Source organism: Rhinichthys klamathensis, unplaced genomic scaffold, assembly GCF_029890125.1.
Source record: "Rhinichthys klamathensis goyatoka isolate OS25496 unplaced genomic scaffold, OSU_Roscu_1.1 h1tg000369l_1, whole genome shotgun sequence".
NCBI lineage: Eukaryota > Metazoa > Chordata > Actinopteri > Cypriniformes > Leuciscidae > Rhinichthys > Rhinichthys klamathensis.
Genome location: NW_026606877.1, coordinates 1,520,501 through 1,540,483, shown reverse-complemented (window position 1 = coordinate 1,540,483; position 19,983 = coordinate 1,520,501). Strand labels below are relative to the sequence as shown.

At 37.2% G+C, this 19,983-nt stretch overlaps 1 protein-coding gene across 3 annotated transcripts in view; it reads right to left on the bottom strand.

Annotated features, from left to right (window-relative positions):
• Positions 1-769: 769 nt before the first annotated feature.
• The window catches only part of edil3a (EGF-like repeats and discoidin I-like domains 3a), a 234,392-nt gene continuing 215,178 nt past the window's right edge, over positions 770-19,983 (bottom strand). For all 3 annotated transcript variants that reach the window (XM_056233375.1, XM_056233376.1, XM_056233377.1), the window contains 2 exons: positions 18,545-18,700; positions 770-1,002 (listed from right to left, as the gene is read on the bottom strand). In XM_056233375.1, coding sequence (XP_056089350.1) covers positions 853-1,002; positions 18,545-18,700 — 306 coding nt within the window. In that variant the 3' untranslated portion in view covers positions 770-852. The remainder of the gene's footprint in view (positions 1,003-18,544; positions 18,701-19,983) is intronic.

Here is a 19,983-nt window from a genome sequence, read left to right as displayed (position 1 = left end):
CAGACTGCCTACGTAATAACCTGTAAACGAATGTACCTTTACCTTCATAACTTTCCATCAGTTGTCTATGTGTGTGACATTGTTAATCTAATGTTAAATTGTTAAAGATTCACCTGTTATGGATGCTTCCAGTACTGTAGTGTTGTTTTTATTTTTATGGCAAGTTATTACATCATGGGGCATGTAACAGTGTCTTTAGAAAAGTAGAGGAAATCAGTTCATAAAATTTTGAAATGATTAATAAAAATGATCTACGAAATGCTTTAATTTGAACTTATACATCTTGTTGTCTTATACTTCTAGTCATTTTTGCATCATGCAGTTATTTTGCGTTTTACATATAATACAATACCATCATATTTTTGTCTACACAACAATGTCAGTGTTGGTTGTGATATAACTTCAGTCAGGCCAACTGTTAAAATGAAAGTAGAAACATATTTTACATATTAATGTTAGTCTTTTCTGCTATGTGTTGTGATCTTTTTTTTTCTTGATTATGGCCCAAAAATCATTGCATGTCATTTTATGTTCTTGTTTAAAGTGACACTGTACAGTGGCTATTGTTCCACTGTGTAAACCACAGTGAAATAACCCCGCCCTCCATTTAGCTCTTAAAAAAAAAAAAAAAAAAAAAAAAAAAAATGATTACTTGATTTAATTCACTAAATGGCAGACCACATAAAGAAAAAAACAACCAGGGCATGATTGATGACTAAACCCCACCTCTTTAGGAAAGAAAAAAATATAATATAAAATAAAAGGAAAATTCGGATGAAAACAATTTTAATTTTACATGTTCAAGCACAGTTTATATAGAATATGGACTAAAGAGAAATTAAGTAGGGGTCTTCACTCTTCCTCTGTGCATCCCAGTAACTCTGCGCGCAAAGTGATTCTTCCGTACCAAGACCATGGAAGAATTCGGATGAATCTGGCATAGATGGGGGGATCTATCACGTTCTTTCTGTGGGTGTCATTATCAAAATTTCCTTGAAAGACCTGAAAGAAAAAATAATTCTCAAATTATACACAAAATTTCTCAAAAATGTTTGTTTTACTTTTCAAGCAAATATAAACACAAGTAGTGTGTATAAACACATTCACCAGTCTTTTGATGATAAAAAGCTATACTCTGTAATAAGTTCAGTGTACAATATAGTATAATATTTGTCAACTAGACAAACAAAACTGTTTATAGATTTCATTGTTTTGTCATGAGAAATATTTTTAGCAGGATTACATACAGTATGTAGTAATGCTACACTAGATGTGTAACATTATATACACCATTATTTATAAATTTCTTTAAAACAAATAAATGAATACTTTTGTTCAGTATGGATGCATTAAATTGATCAAAAGTGTCAGTAAAGACATTTATAATTTAATACAAAATAATGATATCACAGTTTCAACAAAAATATTAAGCAGCACAACTTTTTTCAACATTGATAATAATAATAAATGTGTCTTGAAAAACAAATCAGCATAATAAAATGCCAGTAGACATTTTAAACTGTTCAGTTTTGGTTCACAGGCCACCAAATAAAAGATCAAAATACAGTAAATATACAACCCGATCTCACGACCAATTCGTCCGAATTTGACGAGTGATTAAAAGATGGCTAATTCGTAACAATTCGTACGACCTCACTCGTACGAATTAGTAAGATTTTTGCTAAAACGTACATATTTGACGAGTTGCCCAATTCGTATGAATTCGTACGAATGACCTACCCCTGACCCCGCCCCTAAACCTACCCATCACGTGGGTTTAGACAAATCGTACAAATTCGTACGAACGAGGTCGTACGAATTAGCCATCTTTTAATCACTCGTCAAATTCGGGCGAATTGGTCGTGAGATACCGTTGAAATATAGGCTAATTCACAGTGAACAGTCAGATTATTTCATTTGCTACTACTGTACTTACAGCAGACACATATTTACAACACAAAGAAAGGAAGAACAGTTGATGATTTATGAATAACCCTTGAGTGTGCAGCTGAACTGATGCTGAAGGCAAAAAAAGCTCAAGTACATTCAGTGTAAAGAGTTCAGAGATGGGTAAATTTCAGCAAGCAACAAAGTGACTGGCTGGGAACTCTTCTTATACGGTGAGCACTCTTCATGTGGGCTTCAAAGACAAATTTTACTGAGCTCTCAAAGCACTGACAACACATATTCATCAGGAGAGAATAAACAATCAGAGCACAGAGATCCTGTGTGTATAATTCCTGGTGTCATAAGCATTACATAAATGTGTGACATTCCCTCTCTCTCTCTTACTTCCGCACTGAATTAACATTCCTTTTGCACCAGAACCAATCTCGTGTTTTGTTGTTCGACTTTTTTCAATGCACTCCAAGGCAGAGCGAGGGGAAATGTCATAAAAAAATTGATTAGGTAAAAGGGCAGCTTAAAACATGAACTCGTTCACTGGGCTTCTTATCTGATGCCCTGTGTGTTTGCAAGGAATATGTGCACAGGAAAGTCTTTCAATGCCAAGCATTTCTCTCCAGGCTATTATAATGATAAGGTGTGCATACTTTGGCTATGAGTGTGGATAGATAGTATGGTGGGAAAAACACAAGTGTTAAGTAAGATTTATTAGACTGCAACTCTGACTCTAACATTTGTCTTTCATTAACATTTTAGAACTCTAATGACACCTGACAATGCCTGTGTGATTCTATTATGGGCAAATACAACAGTATATACGAAATCAAGCATGACCGCATCTGCAGTCAATGTTGGGGAAGAACGCTACTAAATACGTTTTTTTTTTTTTTTGGTAGCTTGAGAGCAGTATAGCGTAGCCTTTACACTATCCATATGTTTTCATTTCAGGGTGTTAAATGTAAATATATATCAAGTGGTTCACAAAGAGTCCATATGATTAAACTGATGCTATTCACCAATTTATCTTGCACACAAGTTGTTGAAGAGTTTTTTTTGTGTGTCTTTTTTTGAAGATAAAAAATATTCATAACATTGTATTCTTTTTAAACTTTTATTAGTTGTATTTAATGCAAATTTGTTTGTTGACTTTTCAATTGTCACTATTTTAGATCCTCATTGTTTGTATTTGTAAAATGGCATCATATGATGGGTAGCTTGACTTTTATTTAAATATGTAGTTCAGTCATGAAACTCTAGAGGGCGAAGGCTGATATGTCCTTTACATGCAATCTGCAAGCAATCACATCATTACCACATGACACAAGCTGACACATTTAAATAGTCTGGTTCATTGTTTGCTAGTCTTGCAGCATGTTATCAGAGTTCCTCTGAAACCCTTCACCTCCCCCAGATCTGCTACCATTTATATGTATGTGGCGAGCAGGACGAGGTCGAGGGCCGTGGGAGAATGGCGCGAGGCCGGTGGCGTGATTACTAATGGGCGACACCTGCGCGACGCACCAAGTCCATTAGTAATCACGCCACCGGCCTCGGGCCATTCTCCCACGGCCCTTGACCTGCTCGCCACAATGTATATTTATGCAACAACAGCATATCTTACATGCTCATAGCAGCGGGTCTGTCTATCTATTAACAGTAGCAAGTCCAGCGTAGATTTAGTCCGCAGAAACCTTTCTGCAAAATGGAAATACTGGCAAGACTTTCACAAACATTTACTTTAAACAAGTTATTTGTTGAGGAAAATGTGTATTTGTCCCACAAGGACTCACTCTGTGTCCTCCCTTATTTTTTTTTAGATGCGTTCGGAACATCAAAGTATCTGCACACACAAGTTCTGCATATGCAGTGGTTAAAACAACGATTCAATAATTCGGTACATGTGACTAAATTTTTCAGTAGGAATACCTGTACCATTACAAATATGTGTACTGTAAACTGTACTGTACTGTAAACTGCAAAGATTGAAGTTAGTTACCGCATGATTGAACTGATTGGTAGAATGTCACAATACAGCATCCATGTTACAGATATTACAATTGTTGTTGCAGGTTAAGGTAAATGTTGCTCAGCTAATATGAACTGTAACCAAGACACTGTAATGTTGTGGTGTTACCATCTGACATAAAGTCCAGATGAAACTGAAGTAGCGGCAGATCTTTTCCTTTGTATTGTGACAGACATTCGAGTGTAATGGCTTATCGAAAAACGACAAACAAATAAAATAAAAATAGGATGTAGCCTTGGTTCTATCTATCAGTTGTTGTTTGAAGTAAAAAATTGAGGCTGATCACCAGAAGATCGAGTTAAGACATAAATAAATGTATGCAGGGATGTATCATTTGCAATAAGATCATTAAGATGCATTTAGAAAGCAGAAGTTTCCTGTTCTGGTAACATTTTATTTTGATACACGTTATACATTCTATACACATTATTTGATTCACCTTATACACGTTATACATTCTACTAACTATAAGTAACTTTTCAACTGCATGTCAACCTCAAGTCATTAGAGTATTAGTAGACTGCTTAATATCTGCTAACACTTTAATTTGATGGTCCCTCAACAGACATTCTACTGACTATAAGTAACTTTGCAACTGCTTGTCAATCTATTATACTAAGCCAAATCCTGACAACTAACCTTAACCTTATCCTAACAGTCTACTAATACTCTAATGAGAGTTAGTTAACATGTAGTTGTATAGTTACTTACAGTTAGTAGAATGTCTAAAGTGTAACCCATATTTTTAAATTCATACTCTATCTGGGATAATATCACTGGTTTCAGTTTAATTATGAGAGCTTGAGCTGAAGTTCTCTAAAATTAAAACAAACACCACTCACCAGGTAAGGCATTAAGGTTAATTACTTGAAAAACAAATAGCTATTTGACTGCTAAAAGCCGCTAAATAAAAACAGACTCACAGGGGTGTAATGTAGTGAACATCCATTTCAGTCTTTCACGCAACAGTAATCACTAAAACTTCAGTGAACGCTTATGCTTTCTGTGATCGTAACCAAATGAGACATCTCACTCTTCTGATGTACCCTCTGAAGAAATGACGGAAACTAGTCACTCTCAATTACCCTTCTCTCCCAGCGCACCAAAGAACATTCGGAACGATTATGCATAAAAGCTGCAAAGAAAACAAATCCATCTCTAAGACATCCCATAAATCTGTGCCTGGTGTTTACTGCTTAACCTAATCCCTGCACTGGTCCGCTCATGACTGCAAAGCCGAAAGGAAAGTTGTCTTTAGAACACTGAATGAGTGTTTTGGCATGCAGAAACAAATGGAGGATTTTCTAAGTAGGTACATCATAAATGCAGATATTCTATTTGGAGGTGAGGGCTTTTGGAGTTTGATCACAAGGGGAGGACACTTTATCACTTCATAGCCTCTTCAAGCTGCAAGACTGTTCAATTCATAAACACGTCCTTTGAAGTGGGTCCTTCATATGGAGCTGAATCAGTGTGAAAATCCCTCAAGTGATGCTCAAAGAGGCAAGGCAATCTCAAGTCCTTTTGGAACATGGCAAAACAAGGTTGTCTGTGTGGAATAATAATAATAATAATAATAATAAGTTTAATTTATATAGCGCCTTTCCCAAGCTCAAGGACGCTTCACAATGACAGTAGATAAGCAGTTTACACATAAACGGACAATGGACATTTGCCCAGTCCAAGTAATGAGCGACTGCAGTTGCAAGTCGCATTACATTTGCAATACAAACATAAAAACAAAGACAACAAACATTATTAATTACAGACAGTTAACATTGTGACTGTTATGTCAAATTAACATTTTCATGACTGAAATACTGGTTAAACAAATGTGTTTTGAGTTTATGCTTAAATTCGTGCAACGTGGTTGTTGTCCTGAGAGCCAACGGAAGAGAGTTCCATAACTTAGGGGCTATAACAGAGAAAGACCTGCCACCCATAGACGATAGACGAAATCTCCGCTCACATAGGAGATCACAGCCAGAAGATCGGAGAGTTCGAGGGGGAATATAAGGAGAAAGTAAGTCAGAGAGATAGGCTGGAGCAAGACCATTGAGTGACTTAAAGGTAAGCAGAAGAATTTTGTAAGTAATGCGGGATGACACGGGTAGCCAGTGCAGTTTAAACAGAGGTCTTATTACAAACAGAGGTGGAGATCTGGGTATTACATCTGAGCATGACTTTTGCAACTGATTCCAAATCGGATTTGGATGGATGGACGGACAGAGAGACAAGTAGATTCTTGTTGGCACAAATTGATTGTACATTAAAAAAATCAAGTGGCCGATTTGGAACACTCTGGCACCAAATCCATACACCACAAAAATACCAATTGAGTATTAAAAAAAATGATTTCAATAGAACTAGGGGTGTTCGATTCTGGGTTTTCCAGAGTCGTCTCTGATTCCCAGCTCCCACCGTAGAAGTATGGAATTGATACCCAGAATCTATTCCATTTGCTCCATTTACTTTTAGTCAAAACAGGCCGAGCAATAAGAATGCATGATTGCCGTCATTATTACACACCATATCTATTATTTTTTTCCGACACAAAGCCTACAACTCTCTGTATTAAAACAATATATGTTTTAGCTAATTTAACAAATTAGCCCAGATGACATTACTTTGAAATGATGAGTATCTCCAATTCACAATCGTTTCCTAGTTGTGCGTCAATACCTAATTTAACAGAGGGAAAAGTCAGGAGAAAACGACTCGGTTGAATATTATTATAAGTTAAATAAATGAGAGAGAAAGTAATGTATTCTTTAATGTATTATTATAATTAATCTAAACGGTCGGGTGAAGGAGATAAGTGCCTGTCATCTCTTGTAATACAGTACAATCAATGTACACTTATTAAAGTCCCCGTGTAGTCAATAATTCTATCCCTTAAAACTCACCTTTGATCATCAAAATGACATATGTAAAAGTTTTTTCCTTGTAAAAAATGTTTGTCATGCCCTAAAATAGCTTTACACCCTTGCCTCATCTAGTATACGTGGTTCTATGAATATTCAAATTAGCCCCGCCTCCACTCACACCAGCTCAGAGATCCACTTATTGACGATCACACGTTGACCTGATTGGTTACAAGGTAGTTTGTGACGTCAGCGATTTCAGACCGTGTTTTTGAGACAGTTTTGGTTCACTGCAGTTTTTAAGGGGTCATATAATGCCATTTTTGTACAAGCTAATATGATTCTTTAGGGTCTAAATTAAAAGTTTGTAATATACTTTAATTAAAAATTCTCATTAGTATTGTAAGAAAACACTTATTTTACCTGGTCAAAAAACAGCTCTGTTTTCAGCACGCCGTTTCAGTGCATATGCCTTTAAATGATCATGAGCTTTGCTCACTCCGCCTCTCTGTTCTGTGCGCACACGTTTGTAACACAATAACCATAACGCGTTGTTCATTATAAACGTGGGATTATGAATTATATTGAGAACGTCGTACATAGAAAACATGCCGTAATGTACCCTAAGTGTAAACCTTAGACTCATTCATCGTGAAGCGAGCAAGCGATTTGCAAAGATATAAATATTAATATAAAGGTTAATAAAACGTTACACTCACTTCAGTTGTTCTAGAGGTTCAGCAGGAACACGAATAGCTGGTACCGATCCTTTTTTCATGAGCAGCTTCTTAGCAAAACCAGCTTTATACTGACCCTCGTTTATAAAGCAGTCTGCTGAGAAATGATTCGCGCAAACATGAAAGCATTGACGTTGCTCGTGGGGAATATTCCCTTCGAAAACAAAACTCAGCCACTGCGTCTTCAGCGGTTCGGATTTGGGAACATTAAAATCACTGCTGTGTTCGTTATTACACCCAAGAACAGAACACCAATCGCTTAGACGCCATTCTGCTCATAGACAGTGCTCCAGCATATCAAAAATGACGCGCCGGTCCGCGCAGACTATGATTGACAGCTCGCTCACGAGCGAGGGCGGTTCTGTGTTGAAACGCGGCTGTCAATCAACAATCGCGGGAGGGGCGTCTGACCGTGTGACGTCACACGGTCGAACGGCTCGATTTGAGGCAGGGGAAAACATATAAGGAGATTAAAACAAAAACACTGGATGGATTTTTATCATTATATGATGGTTGTGTACAGGCACTGCCAACACACATTTCAGTACAATCAACTTGAAAAAGTGCATGTACCATTATGTGACCTCTTTAAGGAGAAATCAGCAATGGTGTTGACTAATGAATTTGCACATGGTTTGTCTTAAATCAGTGATTCCCAACCCCCAGTCCCCGGACCGGTGCTGGTGCCGGTCCGTGGACCCGTTAGTACCGGGCCTTGAAATATATATATATATTTTTTTATAATAATTGTCTTTTTAAATGCTTTTTAACATGTCATGTTATTTAATCCAAAACATAAACAATTAATCCAAAACATAAACAATAAATAGATTAAAATAAATAAATAGATTAAAATGTGTTTCTTTGAGCGCCTTGCGATTGCTTAGCAAAGCGTCGTATCTGAACGGACTGCAAAAAAAGCGCGGTGCACCTGAAGTGACAGAAGTATGTGGAGAGATGAGTGGGCCTCAGCAAACTTCAATGGCTAATTTCATTGCGGACAGTTCCGGTAAAAGGAAAGGCGATGACCAACTTGAAAATAGCAAGAGAGAGAGAGAGAGAAAGAGAGAAAAAAGTCAAGCTTCAATCGTAAATACGATACCTCATACATTAGGTATGGATTTACGACAACAGGCGATTCCGTGGCGCCAAATCTGTTGTGTGTTATTTGTGGTGGAAAAACTCTGCAATGGAGCAATGAAGCAGTCAAAACTTCAGTGGCACTTAACCACCAAACACCCAACTTTCAAAGACAAAATGGAGGAGTTTTTCGAAAGAAAGAAACGTGAGTTGGACGCTCAGCGGCAAGTTTTGATATCCTCAACATCAGTAAACGTAAGCTGGTTTTCGTTCATATTTGTGAACCAGACCTTTTTAAATTTTGTTTTATTGTATCCTGGAATTTGTGTGCATTGTTTTGGATGCATATATGTTTTTTATGGATGCCCAGGAAGAACAGCTTGTCTTGTGCACAGCTGCAAATATAGTAATATCAATAAGCAGTTCATGCTCACATTAAAATAGTTTTGTTCTCATTGGTCTGGTCTGGTCTGGTATTTTTTGTTAAAGGTTAAAGCTTAATCTCTAATTTTATACTTTTAAAAATGATTGGCTGAAATCACTGTGTGCTTGCTATTGTATTCTGAAACTGTCTGACTGTTGAAACTGGCTATACTTGTATGTATTTTCATACAATCAGCCTTTGTTGTCACCTGTTGGTGAGTGAAAACACTAAGTTGCTGTTGAAGTGATTGTCTTTAGTGGTTCTGGAGAGATTTGACAGGTGAAATGGACTGGTACTTTCATACAATTTGCCATTACTGCCACCTGCTAGTGAGTGAGTGCTGTGTGAGTTGCTTTTGAAGTAGACCTAATTGTATGGGAGAAAAGGGAAACATTTTGTGAACCGGTCTGAAAGTTTAAAAAGATTGGTATATTCATACAAGTAGCCTTTGTTGCCACCTAGTTCATTATATGCAAATAAATTATAGGCTGTTACTGTTTTACACCGTGATATGTTCCGAATCCAAACGATGCATCTTAAAATTGAGGCATTAAAATTGACAACTGGTCCCTGGAATTTTTTTTATGAATATGCTGGTCCCTGGCACAAAAAAGGTTGGGAACCCCTGTCTTAAATCATATTAAAAACACCACATATAGGCTATATATAAACAACATTAAAAACTTGATTTTCACCACAGGGGGACTTTATGTGTTTATTCTTGTTGGCAGTTTTTTTTTTTATTATTATCATTATATGTATATATATATTAGATTAATGGTTATGAACACAAATTAGGATAACCAAGACAAACAAAACAGCTGGCACCAAGTTAAGTTGGCTGTTATTTTATAAAAAAAAAAAAAAAAGTAAGCTACATAGGATAAAAGTATGTGACTGTGGCATGTTTCTGCAACAGCTCCAGCTCTCTGACACACAGTTATTTTAGACACAGCAATGGAGTCAACAATGGGAGTCGATTCCCGTGCTGGAGTTGACTCCCACACTAAGACTACTAAGAGTCAAGGAATCGAGTTGACTTCCCATCACAAAATATAACTTTGTGTTCACATGCCATGATACTCAATAAGTATACATACACACACATATTAGGCAAATATACATTTTTTTATAAAAAAGTTTATTTATAACTAACAATTCTCTCATCTGCCATCTTGGATTTATTTTTCCACTGAGCTCCTCACAATGCACATGCCTGTACAAGGACAGAAACATGAGTTTTAAATCACAGCTAAATACACCCTCTGTGAAACTGAGCACCTATTAAGTACAACATCTTTTATATCTTTCAAAAGATATAAAATTGCTTTATATTGTGTGCCAGCTGGCATTATCCCTCTCAATTGCTGTCGTACTGAGCCAAACTCATTTTATGCATATTATGGTCTCTTCTGTAGTGCACTAGCTCGCTCAATTTAATGTTATTAACTAATGATCAAGATATTGCTTGAGCTCTCGCCCTTTCCTGACACTGTCTTTACTGTCTAAAAGTGTTTAAGAAGTGGCAGGCCACATGATTTACCCAGGGGACTGACATCCCAGACCCTGACAGGGACCAAATGAAGACACAATCGCTTTTAATTAGAGCTGTCAGTTAAACGCGTTATTAACGGCGTTAACGCAAACCCATTTTAACGGCGTTAATTTTTTTATCGCGCGATTAACGGTCTTTTTGGCTTAGCAAACTTTGTAGTTTTTTTTTTTTCACATGCTTTTGCAACAGGACGCGGCATGCGCGGCGCTGCGCTATGAAACCCATTAATGGCTTGCGCCGCGCGAGGACGTTTTGTTGCTTCGTCGACCAAAGCGCAAGCGGATCTAGCTACACCGGAAACAAAACAACAGGCACGACTAGGGGTGGGAGAAAAAATCGATCCATCGATGCATCGCGATTCTCTCTCCAACGATTCTGGATCGATTCTGAGAATTCCAGAATCGATTCTGAGCTTAGTTTTTAACCAGATGTGCGATGACGTTGAGTTTGCTTTAGAAACACCCGTATTCTGCTTGCTTCCAATTCCTCACACACATACACCACTCGAACCTTCCGTAAAATAATCTTTCATAAAGTTCGGAAAGGTTGAAGCGAATTACAAGGACATTCACAGGCTTCATCATTGCACAGGATACGCTGTGAGAGACGCGCGCTTCGATGTTACACTTGAAGTGTGCTGTCTCGCCCGTCGGTATTTTCCTTACAAATGCTCTACGAAGTCATCATTTATGTGGTTTGGAATGCAGTGGACTTATATATTTAAAATATGAACCTCACTAACAGAAGGCTGCTTTCAATTTCAAATGCTGACGCGCGCTTTGTTTGTGAGACTGCTCGCGCATGCGGCTGTGCGACTCCGTGTAGTGGTTTAATGTACTTGTGCAAAATTAACGTAAACACAGCCAGTTATGTCTTAAGGGATTAAACGGACAGGACACACCGCATTATTTCTTTTATTTCAAAAGAGATGCGTGCGTGAATGCAGCTTAATAGATCTCCCGCAGTGACCGTCTATGATGTCATAGTAAAAAACAACAGTAAAGATGAAGAAAAATCACTCACAGTTCTTGAATGGAAAACGTTCAGATAATCTATAGGCTACTGAAAGCACTTTTTGTTTGAAATTAGTTTAAAATTCTTAACATACAGCTGTTTTAATAAAAACAAATTAATTTGTAATTATTTTTTAAAAAGTACTTAATTACTTATGTAAACTAATGAATTAATAAGGGGGGTGGGGTGGGGGGGGGAAGGTAGATAAAGAATCGCTCTGGAATCGGATCGTGACTCCCAGAATCGGAATCGGATCGGATCGTGAGGTGACCAAAGATTCCCACCCCTAGGCACGACGCCACACACACTTGTTTGGGCTTGCGAGCCGGCCAAATAGTTGGTTAACGTTACGTTTTGAGTGGATGACGAGCGCGAGATGCCGAAATGGATGCCAATAAGATTTTGAATGGAAAGTTTACAAGACCAAAGTGATCTGTGTGTTTTGTCGTTGTGAACTGAGCTATCATCATCGCGATCGCAGCGCGTCCAGTCTGAAATACCACTTGATGGCCAAGCACACACACAGCTGATGCGAATTCTCCGCCCCCTCGTCAATATCAGGACCTCGTCAGTATTTCTTTCACCCTTTTATTGATGGACAGTGTTACATTGTGTGAGAGATTATTTGCTCCAAGTGAGAATGTTAGTGTGAAATTGAACACAGTATATGCCAATGTTGTTTTCAATAAAAAAACATTTGCACAAAGCAAGCCGATCCACTTTTCCATGTTGATAAAAGCATTAAAATGAGAAAAAATAATGGGACAAAAAGAAATATAGAGACATTTAGAATAGATAAAAATGTGCGATTAATTGCGATTAATCGCGAGTTAACTATGGCATTAATGCGATTAATCGCGATTAAATATTTTAATCGTTTGACAGCACTACTTTTAATATAACATTCCTTTTAATTTTATACCAACCTTGTAAGTCAGACTCCTCGTATTCTTTAACTCATCTATAACAGGAGATGAACAGGCTGTGTTCTGCACAGCAAACAAATCTCGAACAACAGATCAGATGCGAGGGCTCCATGGGTACAGTTGTCCTATTTCCCCTGAGTGCTGATAAAACTGAGAAGATTTGGTGTGACTCAGCAGGAAAGCAATCCTATAAGGACCGGATCCGAATTTCTGCCATTTCTCAGAGGCGTGCCAATTTAACAAAGCTACTCATTATCCCTCTGCTGAAGTAAGCTTCAGTTGGCAGTTTGAAATTATGGTTGTGCGATTTAGAGAGCTGTCAGTTGATTAAAAATATTTATTCATGATTAATTTTATATTTTTTTATATCCTTAATACATGAACAAATATAATTTTAAGCACACTACCATTCAAAAGGTTGGTGTCAGTAACATTTTAGAAGGAAATAAATACTTTTATTCAGCAATGATGCATTCAATTGATCAAAAGTTGTAGTAAAGACATTTATGTTACAAAAGTACATTTCTATTTCAAATAAATGGTGTTATTTTGATCTATCTATTTAACACTAGAACTCCCAAGGCAGTGTAATAACTTTGTTGAAATAAAACCCATAGGACCCTGACTTTTCCTAAATGTGTCTATATTTTATTCTATCATTGTTATTTTATTAAAATTACAAGACACAAACAAGTTTTAAGTATTTCTACCTAGAACTACCAAATGCAGTCATTTTGACTGCTTTAAAAATGTGCAATGTAATAACTTAGTTGAAATAAAACCCATGTAACTATAGGACCCTTACTTTTCCTAAATGTGCCTATATTTTATTCTATCATTGTTATTTTATAAAAATTACAAGACACAAAAGAGTTTTGAGTATGTCTACCTTGAATGGCCATAACAGTCATACTGACCGTATGCATTACAGAACGTGTGTCGGTTGCTCCTTTTTCCCGCTCTTGAAGATGCATCACCGTTGACTGCAACAATTTCTCTTGTTCTTTGTTTAGTCTATTACAAAGCTGAAATCTAGCTTTAGCTTTGAGCTAAAACCAAATTGAAATATTGAAAAGAGAATATCAGAACAATAAGAAGAATGACTGCCACAGAGGCTTTAGCCATGCTTCAGAGCCTTGATGAGGCTGAGTGGTTGTTGGTTAACTAATACATTTTTACATACATCATAATTAAAATGTAGTGTTCTAATGTTTATTATTACCTAACCTATCTAATGTTTATTATTACCTATCCTGGGATAGTCCTAAAATGGTTCAGGTCATACTTAGAAGGGAGAGGTTATTATGTGAGTATAGGAGACCATAAGTCTGAGTGGACATCCATGACATGTGGAGTCCCTCAAGGCTCAATTCTTGCACCACTCTTATTCAACCTGTACATGCTCCCAATGAGCCAAATAATGAGAAAGAACAAAATCTCTTACCACAGCTATGCAGACGACACACAGCTCTACTTATCCCTATCGCCTAACGATTACAGCCCCATTGACTCCCTGTGCCAATGCATTGATGAAGTAAACAGTTGGATGTGCCAAAACTTTCTTCAGTTAAACAAAGACAAAACTGAAGTCATTGCGTTTGGAAACAAAGATGAAGTTCTCAAGGTGAATGCATACCTTGACGCTAGGGGTCTAACAACTAAAAATCAAGTCAGGAATCTTGGTGTGTCTCTAGAGTCAGACCTTAGTTTCAGTAGTCATGTCAAATCAATAACTAAATCAGCATACTATCATCTGAAAAATATTGCAAGAATTAGATGCTTTGTTTCCAGTCAAGACTTAGAGAAACTTGTGCATGCTTTTGGACTCCTCACTGGCCTTCCTAAAAAGACCATAAGACAGTTGCAGCTCATACAGAACGCTGCTGCCAGGCTTCTGAGCAGAACCAGAAAATATGAACACATCACACCAGTCCTCAGGTCTTTACACTGGCTCCCAGTTACATTTAGGATTGATTTTAAAGTATTATTACTGGTATATAAATCATTTAATGGCCTAGGACCTAAATACATTGCAGATATGCTCACTGAATATAAACCCAACAGATCACTCAGATCATTAGGATCACATCAGCTAGAAATACCAAGGGTTCACTCTAAGCAAGGAGAGTCTGCTTTTAGCTACTATGCCAGCCGCAGCTGGAACCAGCTTCCAGAGGAGATCAGATGTGCTCCTACAGTAGTCACATTCAAATCCAGACTCAAAACACATCTGTTTAGCTATGCATTTACTGAATGAGCACTTTGCCACTGTGTCCGACTGTTTGTACTGTATTTTATTTAATTTTTTATTCTAAACTGTTTTAATTATTCTTATTTCTTTTGATTATTTTAATCTCTTTATTCTTAACTGTTTTAATTATTCCTATTTCTTTAGATTTTTCTATGTAAAGCACCTTGAATTACCATTGTGTATGAAATGTGCTATATAAATAAACTTGCCTTGCCTTGCCTTGCCTTGCCTTGCCTTGCCTTGCCTTGCCTTGCCTTGCCTTGCCTTGCCTAACATTACAGATCCATTTATTCTTAGATTTGATATAACTTATTGAAATTATATGCAAATAATGTATGAGCAGTCAGAATGACTGCTATGGCCATTATAGTAGTTATAGAATTCCGGGAGTCCTAGTGTTAAAGAATCCTGAAAATTATCAAAATATTCCACAATAATATTAAGCAGCACAATTTATAAAAATAAGAAATGTTCCTTGAGCAGCAAATCAGCATATTAATGATTTCTGCAGGATCATGTGCCACTGAAGACTGGAGTAATGATGCTGAAAATTCAGCTTTGATATCATAGGAATAAACTACATTTTAAAATATATTAAAATAGAAAACAGTCATCTTATATGGTAATACCATTTCACAATATTACCATTTTAACTGTATCTTTGATCAAATAAATGCTGAGCATAAGGGACATCTTTCAAAAATAAACTTACCGACCCCGAACTTCTAAATGGTAGTGTATGTGTTAGACAATTGTGGTGCGTCCGTTTTGAATGTTTTTATTATTATTATTTTTTATTACAAATAATAATAATAAAAATTGTAATAATAAATAGAAAGACCAAATGACATAAGTTATAAATCATTTAAAATGTTACCAAATGTGTTAAAGGTCTTAACAAAAATAATGGTGTTAACCGTACCGTATGTTAACTTTGACAGCCCTAGTAATTTTTTTTTGTTGATAAACAGTAAAGATGTAGGACAGCCTTTAAAAAATACCAACATTAATGGTGACCCCATTTCACTCGTTTCACGTATTACCAAACTGGCACCTTTTCTCAGACCCATCAAGATATTGTTCGGTGATTCTGAAAATGATTCCATGTTAAGAGGAACATCTGTGACTGCTAGTCAATATACTGGGCTAATGCAACCGCTGTTCCAGAGCTCATCTCACCTGAAGACAGTAAATTGTGGGTTGCATTGTATTCAATTTCATCTTCAAGGCCCATCATCCTCAGAACCCTATTGCCAACAACCAGATAAATAGCACTCTAAGACTACCATTATACCAGGTCCAAATCTGAAAGGTTAAAAAAGAGATATGATACAATCTGATATTGGTTTTTCCCCCTTGAGTTGAAAGTAATTGTGGGTATGGGAGGGTGAGATAAGATTTCAGTAGAGCTTGAAAGCTTCATTGTGACTACAGTGTGATAAGAACCAGACCAAGTGATACATTTAGAAGAGTGACCGAAAAATGCCAAAAATCATGTAAAACTCTTGACCATCAAGACACTGCCTGTCCATCTATATTGAGTCTCCACAGGTATTAATGCAGGCATTTCAGAAGAGCACCTCTAAAATTCAAAAGGTGCTCTCCTTAATAATATCCACGGTGCCCTTTGTTGGTCACTAAGCCTCCCTTAAACTTCCTGCTCAGTGGCTGGAAATAGAGTTTTACTTTTCCCCTCCAATCTGTTCTGGTCTGTGCGTTCTATTTAACCCATTGGGCAATGTTTCCACAGTATTGATTTCTGCAATGAGGACATCAAGGGCACCTACTACCAGAAGACCCAAGGGAACATGCACCTTTGCTGGTCATGATTCGACACTGATACAGATGATACAGCATGAGAATGATCCATCCATTTCCATATATTATTTTCTGCTGGTCATACCCATCATGGGAATCCAATCTCGTTTCTTCCTTCATTCAAATGCTGAAATAAATCTTATAAGCCAATGCATTACTGATACATGCTTGGGTGGGGGAAGGGCATCCACTTGGCAGCTAATCTTGTGATGTGATCTTATTTAGCCCATTGCCTGCGAGGGAATAGTTCTATTCACAGGCTAATTAACCCCTTGACGTCGACCCCAGGCTAATCAATGATGGGTGTGCATTGTGCCAATCACAGCGTCTTCCCTACCAAAAGCGTCAGGGGGCTGAAGATTTCTAACAGGAAACAGGTAACAGTTGTTTTTAAGGGGATGTTTGTGTGGAAATTATGGGGTAAGTAAGCATTATGTGAGTGTGCAAGCAATTTTTTTTTTATTGTGAGGTGAGTCTCTTGAGGTTAGGCACACTCAGATGAGTTTAGGTTTTGGCCGAAGGCAGAGTGAGATCTGAAGAACACACTATAATGATCATGGGCACACATGAGTACACATTACACCTAAATGTGGTTGTCACTCCTCTTCTGAGTGCTTAATGTTGTACTGTACACAGAGAGCAGGTTATAGTGGGGAGTGACGACCCCAGTCAAATCAGTTTTAATTAAACCCTTCTAGTGTTTACAGAACCAAGCTGAACAACTAGTTGTAAAGCCATTGACGCCACTCTCTGGTGGACAATGACAGCTTGTCAATTTGTTGTCTCTTTTCACCAAGTGCGGTACAAGCAAATCACAGGGAAAGAGGTATTCATTCACAAGCTTTGATAGTCTTTATCTTGCCACCATACTGATTCCTACAGAGTGCTACAGGGGTGAATTTTTTTTTTTTTGTAGACCATCCTAAAACTCTGGTTCTCTTGACAAAAAGCCAGTAGGATTTATCCATTGGCTTTTGGATTATTGCAGAAAACAAGCTCTGTGACCAACAAAAGTTTATGATTCTTACAGAACAGAAGTTTTGTTAATTAATATAATCAATATTGGTGATAGTTACTTTTAAAAGTAATGCATTACACTATTGGGTAACACTTTATTTTGATGGCCCCTTTTGAACATTCATTGAACAACACATTTTTTTTTTTTTTTTGCGGAAGCCAAAGATTATCTCAGTACTAAAAATTAACTAAAATCAGAGCTGTGACACAGGGCGGTATAACAAACATTACAAATTATATTCACAAACATACACTGTTTACTGCCTTAATCCATGTTTTAGTCATCTTTTAGATTTTCCATTTAACAGCCCTGACTGCTTGATCATTTTTTTCAAACACTAAAAATTATATTGAACAATATCTTCAGAATGTACATACACAAATCAACATCTTCATTGCTAGGTTCAGAATAGAGTCAGAAGCCTCAGAGGACAAGCTCAGGCCAATGGACTGGACACATTTAACCCACTAGAGGGTTGTTAACAAACATTTCTGGCACACTCTTCACTGAGGCTGGGCAGATTGGACTGTTATCTGCATGTAGGCAGACCATGGAGAGAGGAACAGAGTCTGTCCAGGTACCCTGGGACAGTGCTGACAGGATGTAGGAGAATATATAGCCCCGTTTCCAGACAAGGGGATTTTATTGACTTTATGACGTAAACATGTCTATGGAAGCCAGCTTAAGAAAACAATGACTATCTGGACAGTGTTTAGGTTTAGCAAAAAACAATTACATACAGTATGTGGTAAAAAAGAAAAGAAAAGAAAAGCGAAAGGAATAAGTACACACAAAAATACAAAAATAAATCAAGGTGAATCACATCCACCTTGAGATAAAAGCGCCTTTGGTCAAAAGATAAAAATTCTTTTGGTCTTGCAAAAATATGAGTTTTTGACATGCGACTGTGAGAGAAAGAATCCTACCTTGTCTGTCTTCTGTTTTTCGTCTTGATATATAAACCATCTCTCGCCGTTATTGCTGTAAGCCACCTTGTAGGAGCCGACAAACTGAACATGTCCAAAGTCTTTAGCCCCCTGGGTAATAACGCCTGTGATTTTTGTTGGCCGAAGCATGTCAACCTGAAAGAAAAAACACACACACAGAAAGAAAATGAAAGAGTTCAATAGGATATTTTTAACACAGTCTCATCCCAAGACGTCATATAACTGACGTCTTGGGACGTCTTTTGACCATACGTCAATATCCGCCTTTTTAGGGTACCCTTAAACGTCGGTTAGATGACGTTATCGGATCCTAACTCTACCCCAGACCTAAACCTACCCCTAAACCTACCCCGTCACCTAACTGACGTTAAAGGTAAAGCGTCAGTTGTATGACGTCCCAGGATCGTCATAAACCGACGTTTAAGGGTACCCTAAAAAGGCGGATATTGACGTATGGTCAAAAGACGTCCCAAGACGTCAGTAGGATATTTTAGTGATTACTTGACTTCCCAAATAGCCTGAATCTTTCACCCTTATCTTCTGCATTAACTTCTAAAGATACAGTAAATTTGTTTGGATGGTATCATCAATTATTCATAGCAAAGTGGGCAATAAGATGTACCCTTTTATTTCAGCTCAGCAGAATTGTGATTGCTAGCCACAGCAATATGTGATAATTGCATTTTGTTCATATTTTATGCGCATGTATTTATTGAGATTTTTTTTGAAAGAATAACCATTTTGTTGTGCTTTATGTAATCTAATTTGTAAAGAAACCTAAATATGTACTTTTAAATGTTTATTTGCAATGCTAAATTCCGTCTTTCAGATAACTTGACCAACTAATGTAAATTATGTTGTGCTTTGTGAGCTGATGGTATATAATTACCTAAAAAGTAGACTTGTTAGAGATTTGAATGGTTTATCTTGACATCGGGCTGCAGCAGTCTCGTTCAAAGTTTTAAGTCATTATTATTGAATTGTTGTCACAAATGGTTTGAACTACACCACAAAACAAAAAGGAGAAGGCAGCTCTTTTGTACAGGGAGAGAGTGTTAAGATAGTGTTGGTTAAGAAACAAAAACACTCATATAGACCCATGGCACTTCAGGAGAGGAGCCTCAAAACTTAATTTCTCAAGACATAAGGTGCGGTCATATTAGCTAAATTTGTCCACTGTCCATGTCAATGTATTATAAGCACAGCTCAAACAGACTTAAACCAAGCAGCTTTCTGTTGGTCATCGTGGTGAATCCGTGTGACTAACTCTAAGCTTCTGCACAAAGGTCACTGGAGAAACTACAGTGGGTCTTTTATTATAAGAGAGAGAGAGAGAAAAAAAAATTCACTTGACTTCTCTTTAATTACACTCAGTCAACACACATACATTCTCTAGGGAAATAATACATTATTTTGTA